The 17,144-nt window shown below is 39.8% G+C and overlaps 1 protein-coding gene across 6 annotated transcripts in view; it reads right to left on the bottom strand.

Moving 5' to 3' along the window:
• The window catches only part of sobpa (sine oculis binding protein homolog (Drosophila) a), a 57,968-nt gene that overhangs the window by 13,417 nt on the left and 27,407 nt on the right, over positions 1 to 17,144 (bottom strand). For 3 of the 6 annotated variants that reach the window (XM_087832751.1, XM_087832748.1, XM_087832746.1), the window contains exons 4-5: positions 15,095 to 15,246; positions 375 to 461 (exon numbers count right to left, since the gene is read on the bottom strand). In XM_087832751.1, coding sequence (XP_087688877.1) covers positions 375 to 461; positions 15,095 to 15,246 — 239 coding nt within the window. Of the gene's footprint in view, positions 1 to 374; positions 462 to 13,886; positions 13,911 to 15,094; positions 15,247 to 17,144 lie in introns of all 6 variants that reach the window. The other 3 variants (XM_087832749.1, XM_006799372.3, XM_087832747.1) reach the window with 2 other exon arrangements.

Raw genomic sequence — 17,144 nt, 5'->3', positions numbered from 1 at the left:
GAACAAATATCACAGTGAGATGTCCAGGTGGAGAGCAAGGATTGTGCTCATGTGGCCAGAAAGGACTCACTCCCTGGTCTTCCTGAGACCTCAGGACATTACAGCTAAACCCCATGCTGATGTCTCACCCTGGGGACTTTAATTCAGGGTGCATGCCGTCAGTCTTGCTCACCTGACGCTCTGCCTTTTCACACTGTTCAGGCTGCAAGGGGCCCAAATTGGACTTACACTGAGAGATGTTGAAATAGCACTCATGCTGGAAACTGCCAGGACATACCCGAGAAGATGACCTTGAATGTGAAATCAGTCAAATTTAAAACAGGCAAGCTTTTAAAATTTCATGGAGCTCAGTTCTCAGAATCTTTTGATCCTACCTTGAAGGATGCCTCTGAGGGCTGAGATTCAGAGACTTGTTGAAGGTTGAAGCTTTGTCTCATTTCTATGGAAGCCCGTTTCCGCCACTAAAAAAACAAAAAAACAAAACAAGTATCCATAACTCGAAATTTTGAGCTATTTTCTTGAAATTTCGAGTTATTAACTCGTAATTTTGAGTTATCTCTGCCAATCAGTAATCTACGAGAATGTGGTCACTTTCTTGTTACCCGGAAGCATATGGCGCAGAGTAACGCGCACTCAAAACCGTATCGCAACAAACTGGCTCTTTCGCAAGTAACGCCATGTGATTCAGCTAATAACACAAGGATTTCATCATTTTTGAAGCCACGCTGAAAATACTCAGCAATCTGTGCATTCATGACTGGATGTAATACTGGTAGCTTAGCTGTAGCATTTGTAGCTGAGGGCTTCAGCTTCTGGGTAAAAAGGAAATGAGGTCATTCACGTAGATTACTCATTGGCAGCGCTAACTCAAAATTTTGAGTTACTTTTCTCAAAATTCCGAGCTAATAAGTCAAAATTTCGAGTTAATACGTCAAAATTTCGAGTTATGGATCCTTTTTTTGTCCCTAAGTGGTGGAAACGGGCTTCCATACATTTTACCTCATTTTAACCCAATTTTTAATTTAAGAAAAAAAAAAAAACACCAAAAATGTCTGAAAGACATTTCAGCCAATACTTTTTCTACATGAATAACTTGCTTCCATTACTTGCTTAATAGTTTGTCCCTTTGAATATACTGCCAACTGCAGCACTGAGGCTGATATTGTTTTCACCTTGCAGGTCAGCTACTTGGATTTTCCTGGAATAATCCTTTGCCTCCTTCCAAATTTACACTTCTATCCAACATTTTTAAATTTAGCTGTAACGTCCAGACTTTAATATAAAGTATTAAAGTCTGTGGTCTGTGACCTTGTTGTGGTCACTGGTTTTAGGGCACATATGCAGTGTTTTAGCTTAAAATCAAAACCAGCTATTAGAATCAGAATACTTTATTACGCCAAGGAAAACTATGTGGTCCCATTTGCTCAAAGGCAGCAAGAACAATAACTAACTAAACTAAATGAAATAATAAAATAAGTTACAAAATATAACAAAATAGCTCTAATAAATACATCTAGCTCTTATTATGAATTAGAGCAATTTTAACCCTTTAAATAAATTATGTAAATGTGCGTATATGACTTTAAATTTGTATCAAATTTGCTACAGCAGGTGTTTTGTTGTTGTTTTCTTGCAATTTATTTATTTAAATATAATTTATTTCTGTTTTTTAAGGGGGGGAAATCACACTGATGAAACAGAAGTCTCAGAAAATCACACAAAGCTCATGTATCAAATATGATTAACTTGGCTTTAAAGGGTTAATGAACTACATCAGTGTCAATAATTTGAGTCATTGAGGGGTTAAATTTCAGTGTGGCTGTTTGCTAAAGTTTCTGATATATTTGGCTTGGAATGATAACAAAGACAACCTCAAAGAGCTCCCTCCACTCTGCTTGTTGTAATGACTGAATGACATAACATGAGGTTGGCGTAACTGTACTGGAAGGTGGAGGGCGGTCCACCTTAACAGGTGCAACGAGCTAACTACACCAAAGAGCGAGGGAGATGTCGCGCAAGTACAATCTGCTCACACCCACACAGCCATTATGTTAGCTAATGACATCAGTTCATTTCAATGAACATATGTTTTTGCTTTTTTTTTCCGCAAGTGGCTGAAATCAATCTTTCCTCTTCTGCTGATAATCTTAATGGCGGAAAGCAAGCTCGTTCGTTTTTTATAAACCTTAAGCCAGAAAAAGTTAACAGAACTCAACAAAGGAGGCAAAAAGATGTTTTACTGAATGAAACTAACTTGACCTGAGAAAATGTGATTTGTGTGTATTTATGTTTGCTAAACTTAGCATTTATTAGTCCCACCATTGTTGATTTAATTATAACATAAGTAGTGTCAAACTGTGAAAAGATCTGCATAACCTCCATCTTGCAAATTGTCTAACGGGAAAGACGGAAAATAACTTTCCAAGTTTTATTTCTTTTTTCACCGAGCAGACGATCCACCTACTCACTTCACTCATGGTGTCAGCATTCCTAATCTAGCTAAGTGAAATCATCTCAGAATGGAACAAAATGACACAGAGACTCACACGGGAGTTCATAAAAATATATAATTTGTTGATCTTCAGGTTTCAACAGGCGGAAACATACCTCGACAAAAACTAGCTAACGCTCTAACCGGACAACAAAACCGAAGAGATGTTCCCAACAGGCATAAAAAAACATTTAGAAAAACCGGTGTCCCTGCCAAGTCCGTTCTTACCACCAGAATCAGGAGCATAACCTCCATGTGTAATTTTAATACTGTCACGGCCACATTTTGCTATATAATGAAACACGTTTCCCTTGAGGGATACGGCGGGGGAAGATGTGACGCCAGAAAAGGCAAACCTCTAATGTTTTCCCTCGGGAATGATGGCGGTTTAGCTTATTTTCTTAAGCTATTCATTTGTGTGTGCGCGTGTGTGAGCTGAGGCTGCTATAAATGTAAATAAAATATGATGAATCTGGGATTTGTGCATTAAACATGCATACACAAATTACTCCATATTTATGGGCACACATTCTTCATGAATCAGATTAGCTCAGGTTAAATACATCTGAACATGCTGCAGACTCCAAATATGCTAAAGCTGATTAGAAAGATGCTGGGGCTTAAACTGTAGGATTTACAGTAACCTATCTATTAGTAGTTATACAACGTCAAATAACGATAATGTGATTAATTTGCCCGAAAAGCTATTGTGCTTTTACTTTCCATGGCAATGCTTTTAAAATACAAACTTCCTTTAAATGTTTGCGCCAGCTGGAAAAGGAGCCACCTTCTCCTGCACCCTGTGAGTCATTCATTATGTGCAGTGTGAAAACTGAGGCAGTCAGTGCTGCTGTGCCAGGTGTGGGCAATTCTGTTACAAAGAAGTTATTGGAGAAGCTTTGTCTGGCACGGTGCCCAATGGCTCCATTGTGTTTCATTAAATGAAATGCACTTTTATATAATGTAGACCCCAGTGTGATCAAATTAGTTCATATTTTACAGCCAAGGGGTGCTGAGACACTGTTATCAGAAATTGAGATTTAACCTCGATTAGACATGTACATCATGCCGTTTGCAGCCCCGAAGCTGACATTTCAAATTGAGCCCGTGCACTGACAGAAGAACCGCTGGTTTGAGTAGCGCTCTTTCATATTATGTTCCCTTTAAATTGCTCCCTGCAACCTTTGATTTGTCATGGGTAATTTGGCCTCCAGCTCTCTTCATCTCTCGATGATACCAAAGGGCAACTCTGGCGTATATTTTACATTTTTAGTCCAGAGACTGATTGAGTTTGCCTCCACTCCCATCTGCTTTCATCACCTCCAGGTAGGGTTTCCCATTCCAAGCCTGGTGCAAAGATACTGCTGTCTTGAGTCACGAAGCATGCTGTTTGTTTGTGCCAGAAACGACACAGTGTACAGATTTGACAGAAAACCTTGTTTTGCGAGAATCCAACCTTTCATGACAGGGTTTATGAGGTCATGGTTATTTAGAAGCTGTGAGGTGTAGGCTGACCCACATATGGCTCCAGAGTTTGGGTACGGACACATCGCACTGACTCAAAGTCAGGTAACCACACATAAACAATCACATAATTCTAGGCAGGCATTTGGACACACACACACACACTCTTTCTCTGTCTCTCTGATACACAAAACGATGCACCATTGTGCTATTATTCTGCCTCCAGTTTGTGCTCTGACCCTCTGGCCCAGCGCCAGTTCATTTGCATATTGTACTAATGAGGTGTTGGCACTGCGAACGAGGCGTGAGGCACACACAGGGAGCACACACAGATAAAGGGGATGGGACTGAGATAGATAGCTAGACAGACAGATAGACATGGATAGATGGCTAGATGGACGGACAGATAGATAGACGAATAAATAGATTGATAGTTAGTTAGTTAGTGCAGGACATCGCACGTTGATTTCCTCTCTGCCGGCTCCACCGTCCTGAGGGGACGTCACACCAGCTGCCACCACGCAAGCTTCCATCTGGGCATGCATACACGTCCAGGTGTGTGTGCCCATCACCTGCCAAAAGAGCTGCACTTCCCAAAGAAAGGGGCTCGTAGGCAGGCTTTTCCAAATCCAAACACAAACACAGCCGCGCGCACTAGAGCTCATCCCAAATCCTGAAATGAAGGTGCAATCCTGGCACTATGCAAATGTCAGGCAAGGAAGTGAACGCGCACCCCACTCCCCAAATCAAAAGACAAGTTTGCCTCTACTCTCTGCACCTTGGAAAGACAAACCATTCGATTTTGTTTGCAAAGCACCACTGGAGATTTATGCATGCATGACGCTCTGATCTTTACACGTAAATTTTTAGAAGGGTGTGCACGTGGGAAGTGGTAAAAAAACAACAAGAAAAACCCTCCAGTCACTTTCTTTACAGCAACATATGGATCAATGTTCCTCTCTTGAACATTTATGTGGCTCTAAATGTAACTTTTGCATATATAACATTGCAGGCCAGTTTCCTTCCACTAAATTTCTTTTTTTTAATGCAGCAAATGCTCATCTTAATATATCTGCTGTGAGCTGTCCAATGCTAAATTGCACATCGCCACTGTACCTGCAAATAAAACACAAAGTACATTTTATTGCACTTTTCGTGTGAGTTGAGTGCAAGTTTTAGAAACGACACCAACACATTCTAAGTTCACGTACGTGGCTTCACTTTTAGTCGCCTAGTTAGTCGGAGTTACTTTTGTCTTTATTTGAGCTGAATAGCTGGCAGCTATGAGATAATCACCTTCCTCTTTGTGCCCTGCAGCTGTGTCAGGCAGGCCTCAAGGCTTCGTAACTGCTAGACATTTTACACACTTCATCGCGCACTCAAAATTTCCACAAGGAGCTGCATTCGTACACGCAGAAGGAGCAGTTACATACACACACGTGCATGCTCACCCCCCCGCCCCCCAACGCGTCTCTCCTGGGCGCGTGCCCTCCTCGGCAGGCGGTGGAGATGCAAAAGCAAATTGCCGGAGCGGGGAGGAGGCAACTACGGGGCTGTGTGGAAGCAGACGTGTGCGTGTTTGAGGTGATGTGACATTTCTGGGCTGACATGAAGCGGCACTCTGCCCCCTCGCGCCTGGAGGGAGCTCCCAGGGAAAGACACTGATGGAGGTCTGGGGTCTCCAGGGGGGGCATTTCATGGTGTGAACAAAAAGCCTCGCACTGCAACAGAAACGACCCGTGTGACACAAACTGGAGGCTTCCTCCCCACCCGCTTCATGCTTTCACGAATTATGTGGCTCACGTGCATGCAGTTTTGCTGTTTTCTTCATGAAGACTTATAAAGAAAAAATGAAACTATATATACAAGAAAGACCGCATGATTTCAGTTTTGCTTGAAGAAATATTCACTGCAAACCCAAAGAAGTTAACTTGTATTATATATTTATATTTGTAATATAAGTTTTAGTTGATCTATTCCTCACAAGCACAGTAACAAGTTCTACAGACCATCACCCTGCACACTCCTATGCTTGAAGCCTTTATAAAAACAACCAAACCAGCACAAATGCAAAGATAATGTAACATACATTTCAATGCAATGTGTCATGCTGTCATGGTCCTCAGTTTAACTTAATTCACTTAATTTTACTGCTATTCTTTTTGGTATTTCTATGTTCACGTGTCTCCAGCTTTTCCATCTCTTTGCCTTCCTCTGTCCTATCCTTCCTTCCTTACATCCACTCCGGTTTTATTTTGGTAATTACCTTTCTTTGCATATCTCCAGTACCTAACTTCCTGTTTTCCCTTCCCTTCTTTTTCTCCTTCTTCTTTTTTCCCCACCTGTGTCAGGTTACGCTCCTTGTGATTGACTGCTTTCACTCATTGTTTTTTCTTTATTTGATTATTTATTTGTCATGCACTTTTCTCTGCTTGTGGTGCTGCTCTGGTTTTCTGTGCCATAAACCTCATAAACCTTTTCCTGTTCGATTTGTTTGGCAGAAATTTGTTATTTTTCTAATTGACTCAATTTAGAAAGCCCTTCAAACTACCTGCAGTGCATTTTTTGTCACGTTTCCATAAATCCTTAAAATATACACCACATACTCCCAATGTTCTGCATTTGGTTCTGCTGAGGATCTTTTTGCTAGAAGTTGAGACATGTGCAGCATGTGTAGCATGCATAGTTTTGTAGTTCTCACGTCTAAAGATAAAACTTGCAAAGCAGTTCATAAGTTCAAAAAAGCGATATAGATAAGCTGAAAAAGGCTATAATTCACCTTCAAACCTGAATATGTCAGTGACACCAAAGTGAAAAGTTCATTTTCTGCAAACCAGAGGGGTGAAAATGTTTGGATATAGTATTTTGCCAGAACAATGGTCCACTCCAGCAGCATGGTGGTGCAATGATCACTGAGCAACATGCCGGTTTGCATGGTTTCCTGGTGTTTGCGTGGGGCTCCCACAGTCCAAAGACATGCTTGTTGGGTTAACCGATCGTTCTAGAGTGAATGGTTGTAAGAGGGAATAGTCACCTACCCAGGGCGTATACTGGAATAGACTCCAGCTCTCCCACAGCCCTAACAGTTAAGAAAATGGATGGATGACACTGATCCTCATCTTCTAATTTCCAAAATGTCTTGTTTTCAGTGTCTATTTACCAGATTATTATTTGTGGAAGCATGCCTGACTGCTGTTCTGTACCAAAGTGAACACTCTTTAGATGCTGACTTCTAGCCTGGAAGGAAAATTCTACTTTTTAAAGAAGAGAGCACATTCATGTGTATATTGAGGGGGAAATATGTTCATGCATCACAGTAAACTACACTAGACAGAAGAAACAAAAAGGAAAGAATGCGCAAAGCACTGTCAAGAACAAAACACGTAGACTATCTGTACTAAAATACCTCACACAAACCAAAAAAGTGACCTATTAAGTGCAGCAGTTCAGTAACAAAACAGTGCTGGGAAGCACTGGACTTCCTGAATTCTGTCTCTTACAGATTCACAAATTTTTATAACTGCTTTGCATAAATGATTTATATATCTCATGACTTAAACCTGCAGGTTTGGCAGATTTTGATAATTAGATGGAGTATTTGTGCATATGATGACTTAAAAAAGACATACACAATTAATATCCGATCTTAGGCATTTACCTTAATACCCTACAACCTTTGCAAACACTAAGAATGATTACTTCACAGGTAGCAAAGTGTTTTCCAAGAATTTCGCATAAAAAATGTCCTCATCATGCCTAAAACTTGACTGCCAGCGTTGGGCTGTATCTCGCTTCTTGTTTCTCTCTGATTAAAGTAATTCATTACAGCACTCACTACATTACTTTTGCAATACTCAGCAGGGTAGCCTGAGTCACACTGTCACATAACTGCCAGCTAACAATACAAACCTTATGCTACAGTCCCACACACTGGCACAAATCCTTATTCTAACAAGGAAATGCACAAGATCTTTGTCTCAGTGTTTGGGTATCAACGCAAAGCCAAATGCCGAGATGGAGAAAACCAGCTCAAAGAGCACGTAACAGAAACATGCTGTGGCCTGTGACCACGGTGATTCTACTGCAATAACATTAATGGGCAGAAATGGAGTCACTTGCTTTTGTTACCTTTGAAAATTCAGCTCTTCACAGGATGTGTGCACATTTGATGTTATTTTTTTTCTAATGGCAATCAAGAACAAGAACTATAAGTGTGATTAGTAAGTGTAATGAAATTTACTGAAGTTAACTCAGTAATGTATGACATTAGTCAAACAGTAAAGTGTAATATGATTACAGTAAAGTGGAAACCTAACACTGATGATTTTACTTTGATGCTTTGAGATAGAGAAAACAAAAGAAATAAGTGCAGTAAAAGCAAACTTTAAAAAAAATCAAATCCATCAAATAATTCCAGTTATTTAAGACATTTGGTGTAATTATCTCAAAAATGTACAATAATGTCAAAGAAACTGCAAATATTGCAGTTTAAGGTTTAATCAAATGATTTCATTGCTTTAAAATAAGCAAAAAATCCTGCTTTCTTTCAAGCATGCAAGCAATATTTCTTTATTTTGTACAAATGCAAAATTAAAAGATAAGAAGTAGATGCAACATTACAAACTAAAGCCCAACTGTGTTTTGAGGAGCTCAAGCTGAGAAACTCAAAGCCAGCTGAGGATGGAAAAGAAAAGAAAAAAGATTGTTGGAGCTATTGCAACAGCAACAAGCAACATTTCATCACAGTTGATGCCACAGCAAAGCATTTGTTACAGCTTCCTGCATTCAAAATCCAGCCCTAAATGATTCGTAGACAATGTGTTTCGTGTACATGCAAAGCAGAGCCTGCTCTCATTCCACCTTTTTTCACACTCGCAGAGCGTAATCCATCACTGCTAATTGCCTAACTTAATCTTGGCACTGTGTCCAATGAGCAAGCTTGTTTATCGGCGTATGTGTGGGTGTCAGATAAAGTAGGAAAACATACAGCTGCGTGTAAAAGTGTGACAGTTAAGCAGCTTTCACCTCCATCTGAAACTCCACCCTTAATTCTAATTTAATCCTCCAAACTGTCCAAGATTGGAGCAGAAAACTCGGTGAACTTTTCCGTGTGTTGGTATCTTTCCACTCAGATTTGGTTTGCGCAGCGTACACCACGCAAACCGCCATAATGTGCGCACGGGGAAGGGACTAGGTTGCAGTGAATTACCAGACAAGAAAAAGAGCCAAGTGGTCCCTCTGAATCAATAGCGAATGGTCAAAAAGAGAATGAAAGTGAGCAGGCAGCGTGAGGTGACAGACAGAATAATTGAGTGTTGCGAGCGGGGAGGAAGCTGCACCTTCCATACAAACTAATCCAGGAGCTTAAGGCGCACAGTAAACAGGCACATAAGTGATTAGCCCGAGTTAAACTATCAATCATCTTTCGCCACACTCAAATAGGCACTACAGAATGTGGAGTTATGTAGAGATGTGAGAAAGCAGCAGCCATAGTCACCCTAGGAGGGGATTGGGTTTCATGGATGAGGCAGCTGAAGATATTTCATGCAACATAATGCCAGAGCCGCTGCCCACCCTCTGCATCCCCCCTCTCCTTCCCCCACGTCTCCGCTCCTCCAGCCAAAGCACACGTAGACATAAGATACTCAATTTTTTTTTCAAGCCATGACATTTTTTTTAAGCAGGAAAAAAAAAGCCCGGAGGCTGTGTTGTTGTGGCCAACCTTGTGGGTGCATGGGAAAAGAAACACATGGGTATCATTTACACAAATGACCTGCATGAATGTGCAAGAGCCAGACAAAATATAGAATCTGAGCTGCTGTGGTAGAGCAGGCCTTTTCCCATCATGTCTGACTGGCTGAGAACACGCCGTATGTATATAAATGAACATTACCATAAACTACGCATGATGTGCACTAAACTACACATGACATAACTGACTATGTTTGTACATTTTTTCTCTGCTGCTGCAAAGATAAGAGAAAAGCACTGTGCTCAGCAAAAATCCTTAACTGTCACATGCACAGCTTAAGATTGAAAAATATCCATAAATCAGCATTTATAAAGTAATAATGCGCGCTACATTAGGTTGGATTTTACTATGACAGCTGCAAGATTTATTTTCTAGATTTGGCTACTTAACTGCTAAACAAAAGACGACAGCTACACATTTATTGTTTATCTACCTGGAAAACTATAGAATCAGGCTGGCTAACCAGGCATCGCACGTACTTACAGTTTTGCTAATTAGTGCTCAAGTACTCATGGAAACAACTTAATCTTGTAGTGGATTTTGTTTTGGATGGGTCCACTTATAACCTCCAACATACAATACATTTCCACTGAACGAAAAAGCTGAATATTATCGGACCTAGAGCCACACTTGGATCTCCATCACAGCAATGCTCACCCCAAAGTTAGAACCACTAGCATTGGTGTCTATGGAACTGGCTACCATAAGAAATTGAGGAGCACTCTTTAGATGCAGTCTGTAATGATATTTGATCATCCTTCAAAGGCATCGCTAGTGAACTGACTCTCCATGCGTTGGTGGTGAGTACGTGTTAAAGGAAAAGGTCATAAAGTAGTGTTGAGTCATTGCTTTTGTCCCATGATGATATATTTTTATCCCAATTTGAGTCATCACTTACAAACTTACAAAGCCACCCATCTTTAGAGCACGAGGATTCAATGGACAGTTTAAAGAGGATGTGACAAGATCCCAATCTAAATGAATACCTGTGAGAGATATTGGGTTGGCACTCCAGTAGTAGAGTTCCCAAAACTTGCATAATAATTGCCAATGTGCATTGATGCTGTTCTGCAAGCATGTGATCTGCAGCACCTTACTAAAGCACTTTATGTTGGTTTGTCCTTTACTTTAATATCAGTCCATAGCCTTGTAAGTAGGACTGTAAGTAGTAAACTAGGAGCTAGTAGAGGCCAAGCTGTGGTCTTTCAGAGGTATTTCTTGAGAAATATGTTGGAAATTTGTTTTGTTTGGGGTTTTTATTTTGTTTTTTCATATCATTGGGAGCTTTAAATGTTCCTGATTATATGAGTTACATCATTTAAAATTTATAAATAATAATAAAATAATAATAATAAAAAATATTTATTAATAAATAAATAACGTAGAGTCTGGGTTTAAAAGTCATGCAAAACTTAAACTTTAAGCTTAAAGTTACCTCTTTTGTTATTCATTTGGCAGAAATTGACTTCCATACAAAACATGCCTTTAATTTTTAACAGGCTAAATATCAGAAGAGGCTTGTGTGCTTTGTTAGGCTAAAGTGGAATACTTAATTAAATGTTATCGCATCAAGCAGTCGAGTTCATGAAGTGTTTTTGAAGAAGCAGCCGACTGATTGCACTGATGAATCATTTTGCAGCTGAGGGGTAGAAATGTACAATATTAATGTATAATAGTATTGTTATTATAATCAAGGGCATGTTGAAGCATCAGCAGAACAACAGGCTGACTGTGAGAACTCGTAATGTAAAAGATTTTTTCCAAGACTAATATTATCCCTCCCCTCACTTTGAGTTTTAAAGTCTGAACTTTTCTAAAACTATTACTTGCACGAGGAGCTGTCACCGCACTCGTACGACATGCTTTGAAAATTTCTGTCAGAAGTCTGGAGCAGGTTAATGGGGAGAGCTGGCAGAGAAGTGGAAAGACTACTGCTGCTTCTTTGTATTTGTTCTCAACACACATCACAATACATTTCAGCTCCGCTTTGTTCAAAAATGTCATTGATAAGGTCAGAACGTAATGCAGAGCTCATTAGTCTTGTATATTGTATATTGGAAACGTAAACAGGCAACATTTACCTGATGTGTGTACTTTTCCAGAACATATATCGACATTTTGGATGAAGCCAGATTCCAAATTGTTTAATTTGTAAACATACTAGAGTTAAAGGTTTTAACAGAATTGAATTGAGACCTTTCCCTTCTCATTACTCCATTAATCAGAAAACTGTCGGTCCATCCTCTGTAAACAATAGAGATGCTCATGTGGGAAAATCCCAGTAAGTCACCAATATGAGAAATGATCATACCAGCCCACCTGGCTTTAACACATTTAAAGTAACTTAAATCACCTTTCTTCCCCATTCTGATGCTCAGCCTGAACTTCAGAAGGTCGTCTTGATTATGTCTGCTTACCTAAATGAACTGAATTACTTGCATGTGATTGGTTGATTAGAGATTTGCAATAAGGATAAATTCAACCTAACAAAGTGAGTGTGCATTAGTGAGTGATTTTACAGTCTCATTATATTTCATTCACGCCTTTGTTTACTTTATCCATGACTCATGCTCTAAAATGTTCTAATGCAATGATTTTGATTTTCAGCCTTTTTTATGCAAAAAGGAGTTGCTCGTCTTTATAAAATTAAGCAGTTTTTAACATCGCTTTGGTTATTAATTATCTACCTCAAGGGAGATCTACTGCTCCTTCTGCAGCTGTAGATATTTCTACTCACAGTCTGTTATCCAGAGTTCACTGCGGCTCTTTTTTAATTCTCATCCGTAAATACTCTGCATCTTTCACGTGATTCAGTTTATTTTGAAAAGTCTCAACAGGATCTTGAGCTTTATTGTGAAAGGTTTATATGGAACATAAACAAGCGGACACGCGATGGTGTTACCTTCCTTGTTGCTAACCACAACCCATAAAAACAGGTGCTTGTCCGTCTGTAGTGTGGTTATATAAAATATAAGAGAAAGAGAGAACTTTAAGAAATTAATATAGCCACTACAGTGACCATCAAAGCGATGAAAAAATATTGCAGTATTTTGCGACACCACGAAACAAACAATAGCGTAGACGTTTTTTATATCGTCATCCGATATATATCGTTATATCAAACAGCCCTAAGTCTTACAATAGTTTTTTTTAGTGCATGTATTTCCTGGGCTATAAATGACCTCACACAACTTTCCAGTATCTTTGCCACACCAGTGAGCTGACAGTAGACTGACAAAGTCATGTCAGGAATCGTTTCACAACAGCACATATAACTATACGACCGGGATCATAAATGACTCCACTTGGTCACTTGAAGGTTACGTTTGCAAATGTGGTCTAATCTCATTAAACATGCACTAATTTGCATAAACCTCCAAAGTGTAAGGTAAGATTTAAATTTGTATTCTGGACATTTTCTTTTGAGCAGTCTGACAGAGGGGATATTCCGGAATTACAAAATGTACCAAGGCCTCCAAAAACCTATTATATGGGGCGTGTGCAAACTATATTTTCTATTAACTCTGTTTCTTTGATGTATATGTAAACTTTACATAAACTGCCTTTCATTTCTGGATAATTTCACACAAGTCCCCCTCCCACGGATTCATAGCAGGGGGCTTACTTCACAGCGATGAATCTTGTATTTGATGTCCTGTTTACAGCCTCCCTGATTGAGCTCTGATTGATATGAAGCTGCCTCGCCTACTTTGCTGCATACCGTGTGACACATACCTTTTTTTCTGACCTCCTCTGGAGCTCAGAGATCAAAATAAAACCAGTTCAAAAGAAGCGTTTTGATCTGATATAAAGACTCATAGCTTTTTGTAACTGTCACATATTCCCCTGCGAGGATTCACCACGTCAGACTCCTTGACATCAACAGAATCAACATTCAGTACAATGAAAACTACAAACTCGCTATGAAAGCAAATGAGCTGAAGTGTCAAAGGTAAAAAAATTAAAAACATACAACAGTACAGTAGATGCAAGGCTCAATTTGATTGTCATGCTTTGGGGAAAAAGTGTCAGAAAAAAAAATTGAATCTCACTAACTGAAATGAAGAGACGTAGTCTAAGTGCTCCCCTATGGTTCCTGCTTCAGTGCAGTGCTTGAAGAGTGATTATGTTTGAATGATTTTAGGACAGACAAGCAGGAGAGTAAAACATCATACTCACGGTATAATTCCTTATAAATCCAAGCTTTGGTACAAGAGAGAAAGGAGAGTATTTAACTACAGTAACTGGAGGGGGAGGGATGGCAACACAATAACAACTTTGATATTTGCTAATCTGGTTTGTAGCCAAAAATGTGCCATTTTTAAACAAGATTTAACCGTTTGTTGCACCAAGTCACAATTTAGGTTGATAAGATGAAGCTTAGACAGCTCCTTTTCACATACGGCAGAATATGGTGTGTTAATAAGATGAAAGGCTTGATGGGTGATATTCTAGTTTTTGGGAACCATATTAATTGCTGATACTCTGCTCCTAACAGTAAAACAGATACATAATGTGTGAATAGAATCAAGATGTTAGGTTGCAAGTCATACATGCCAGGAGACTGGTTGGTAAACTTCTGGCAACCTCCAGTTGCTAGGGAAAAGTGTTTATTCCTCAGCCTGTTGGCAAAATGTTGCTGGCAGTCGCTGGGGGAAATTAGTAACAAAGGCTGCTGCACCAAAACTGAAAGGGAGAAGATTTTCTATAAAAGTAAAACGCTTTAATTTAAAAGGGTAACTTTTACTTTGAAGAAGTTTGCAGTTTCATTAATGCTTGCAAGTAGTTTTGTGCCTGCAAGCAAGTTGGCATCTTTTACCATGCAACCTGCAAAAACTACTGAAGAGGTTTTCAGTGCAGCACAGTAAACCTCTGACCACCAACAACCTCCAGCAACCACTTGCCAAATGACTGTGAAAAACACTGTTTTTCCTAGCGACTAACAGTTATTAAGGATGTCGCTCTAAGCCTGCAGGAATAGGGGTAAGTCTAAGATTTCATGGTGACTGCTAGCAACCTCTAGCAACCACTTAGGGCTGGCCAGGAAATACACATTTCCTTCAAATTTTAGTTCACCTTAAGGAGAAATGATACTGTGAGAAAATGAGGCTAAAGGGGGGGTTGGTACCCTGACCAAGCATCATGTTCAGAGTGGAGCATGTACACATTCTGAGATGATGAACACTATTAAACCAATTCACACTATACCCAGTAACCATTCCCATCATACTAACAATTGCAGACCTATCGCGATATTTGTTGGGGGAAGGGGATTTCACTTGGCTTCTACTGGGCCTCACCAGTAGATTTGTAACACAAAGTCTCTGCAAAGTGTCTAAAATACATCATATTAATGAGTCAAGCTGTTGACAAGGAAGGGATGTTACCTTGTTCCTCTTAAAATAGGCTCTGCGGCAGGCAGCGAAGCATTTCTCACTGCAGAAGCTCTTCAGCTCACTCCCCATGCTCAGAGAATAGCGCTTGACGCCGACCTTCTGGCACCAGGCGCACATGATCTGCACATTGGACGCATCCTCGTCTACAGAGAAAAGGAGAGGTAATGAAATGAGCATTATGATGTGCTCTTTACACCAAGGGCTTTTGCTATATTCTAATACTATGTCCAATAAAATAACCTTGTGGTACAATTCTCAAACCCTGTAATCAAAGTGAGCCTGATACTGATTACAATCTATCCTATATGGAAGGTAAAAAGTGCATGGCAGGGACATCGTATGCAACTACACGTATTAAACAGACAAACCATAAAGGCATTAATTCCAGTGATGAAGCCCAGCTGCTCAACTGGATAAAACTTTTCAAGACTCAAGCCACAAAACCACTGCAGGATTTATAATGAAGCCCTGCCATGGATAAATGTAGCCACAACGGATGAGCCTGGGATATGGGAAAATGCTTGTTTATGGCTGTGCTCTGTGGGTATTAGAGAACTTGAAGGGACAAAAGCATGTATTCTGCTGCTGCTGAAGATGACGCAGGAGTCTCTGCGAGGTGTAGCGTCCTCTTGATAGTTTGTGCCATCAAAGGTGTAAGTTCGGTGAGGCGTGTTTCACACAAATGGAACACATGAGTTAAAAGTTTTCCGCGTTACACAAGCCTGATTTCCACCGTCTCCATATAAACAGTAAAACCTAATGTGAAATCACACTTTTTTTTAATTTTTGTAATTCCAAAATTATTCATGACGAGAGTACTTTTAGGGCAGAGGAAAGGAAGAAAAAGAACAAAATTAAAAAACATGAGGGGAAAAACTGAATACATATACAAATTTAGCCCACAAGGACAGTCGCTGTGATAAACATATATTCACATTACAGGTTCACAACAAGATTAAGGTTAGGGTGTTTCAGCAAAGACTGGAGCTGTAGGATGTCTGTTAACTGCTAAATAAACAGGCACACTTTGGGCCGTATCCACACTGATATGTTTTCATTTTGAAATGTGTAGCATTTGAAATCTAAACAGGAAGAAATCGGAACTTCTGGGACTTATGGAAATAATGATGCAGACACCCACATTAGATGCCTTGATGAGTCCCTGCCTGATTAGTCACGTCCCTCGCACATGACCCGTTTTCCGACCTGTTATTATGACTTATGGCTTTGTTTTAGTGCTACGTGACCTCCGGCGACTTTCTGCATAATGCATAATTGGGCAGAAATTAAATCTACAAATGAATACACCTAAGCCAGAGTTACTCAACAGAAGGGATACATCACCTGATCTTTAACATGCTACATAGTCAGTGTAATGGATTGTGCCACTGTGCAGCCTTGTGGCTTGTGTGGTAGAGCGCGTACGGTATCATTCAGAAGGTTGTTGGTCTTATGTACAGGAAAAAAGTGAATGTGTGTCACTCAATGCATAAGGTTTGCTTTGAGTGCTCACTTATAGTAGAAAAGCGCTATTCAAGGTACCACTTCTAGGTTATGTGTGTTGCCGACTGTACGCTCTCTCCAAGCGGACACGCAAGAAACAAAGCCAACGTGGAAGTGCAGTTCCTCTAATGTCTCACGGAAGTGAGTCAATCTTGAACTAAATAAACATGCTTACAGCCTGGTAACAAAGACTAATTTGGCTTCTTTGAACGCTTGCACCGTTCACATTTGGATGGTGTGTGGGATATTTTTTCTGCCCCCTCAGAAAAATAATTCAGGAGCCAGAAAAGTCCTACATACTCTGAAGCCTTATGGAATACTTGTAATTTATTACTGCTCTCATTGTCACATTTATGAACTTTAACTAATGGAGTTCAGCCCTTAAAAATATAACCACAGTGTTTACAATAACATTGTAATGTATATTTTTTTAAATGACATTAATATGCGCTATATTCCTAGAATGCAACAGCACAAAAATACTGTCAGTTTAAAGGACGAATGAATAAAAATTACACCACAGTAGAAGAAAACAATC

The sequence above is a fragment of the Neolamprologus brichardi genome, chromosome 19 (genome assembly GCF_056152115.1).
Source record: "Neolamprologus brichardi isolate AB-2024 chromosome 19, ASM5615211v1, whole genome shotgun sequence".
NCBI lineage: Eukaryota > Metazoa > Chordata > Actinopteri > Cichliformes > Cichlidae > Neolamprologus > Neolamprologus brichardi.
The sequence above is the reverse complement of the archived record's forward strand: the minus strand, read 5'-3'. Positions and strand labels throughout refer to the sequence as shown.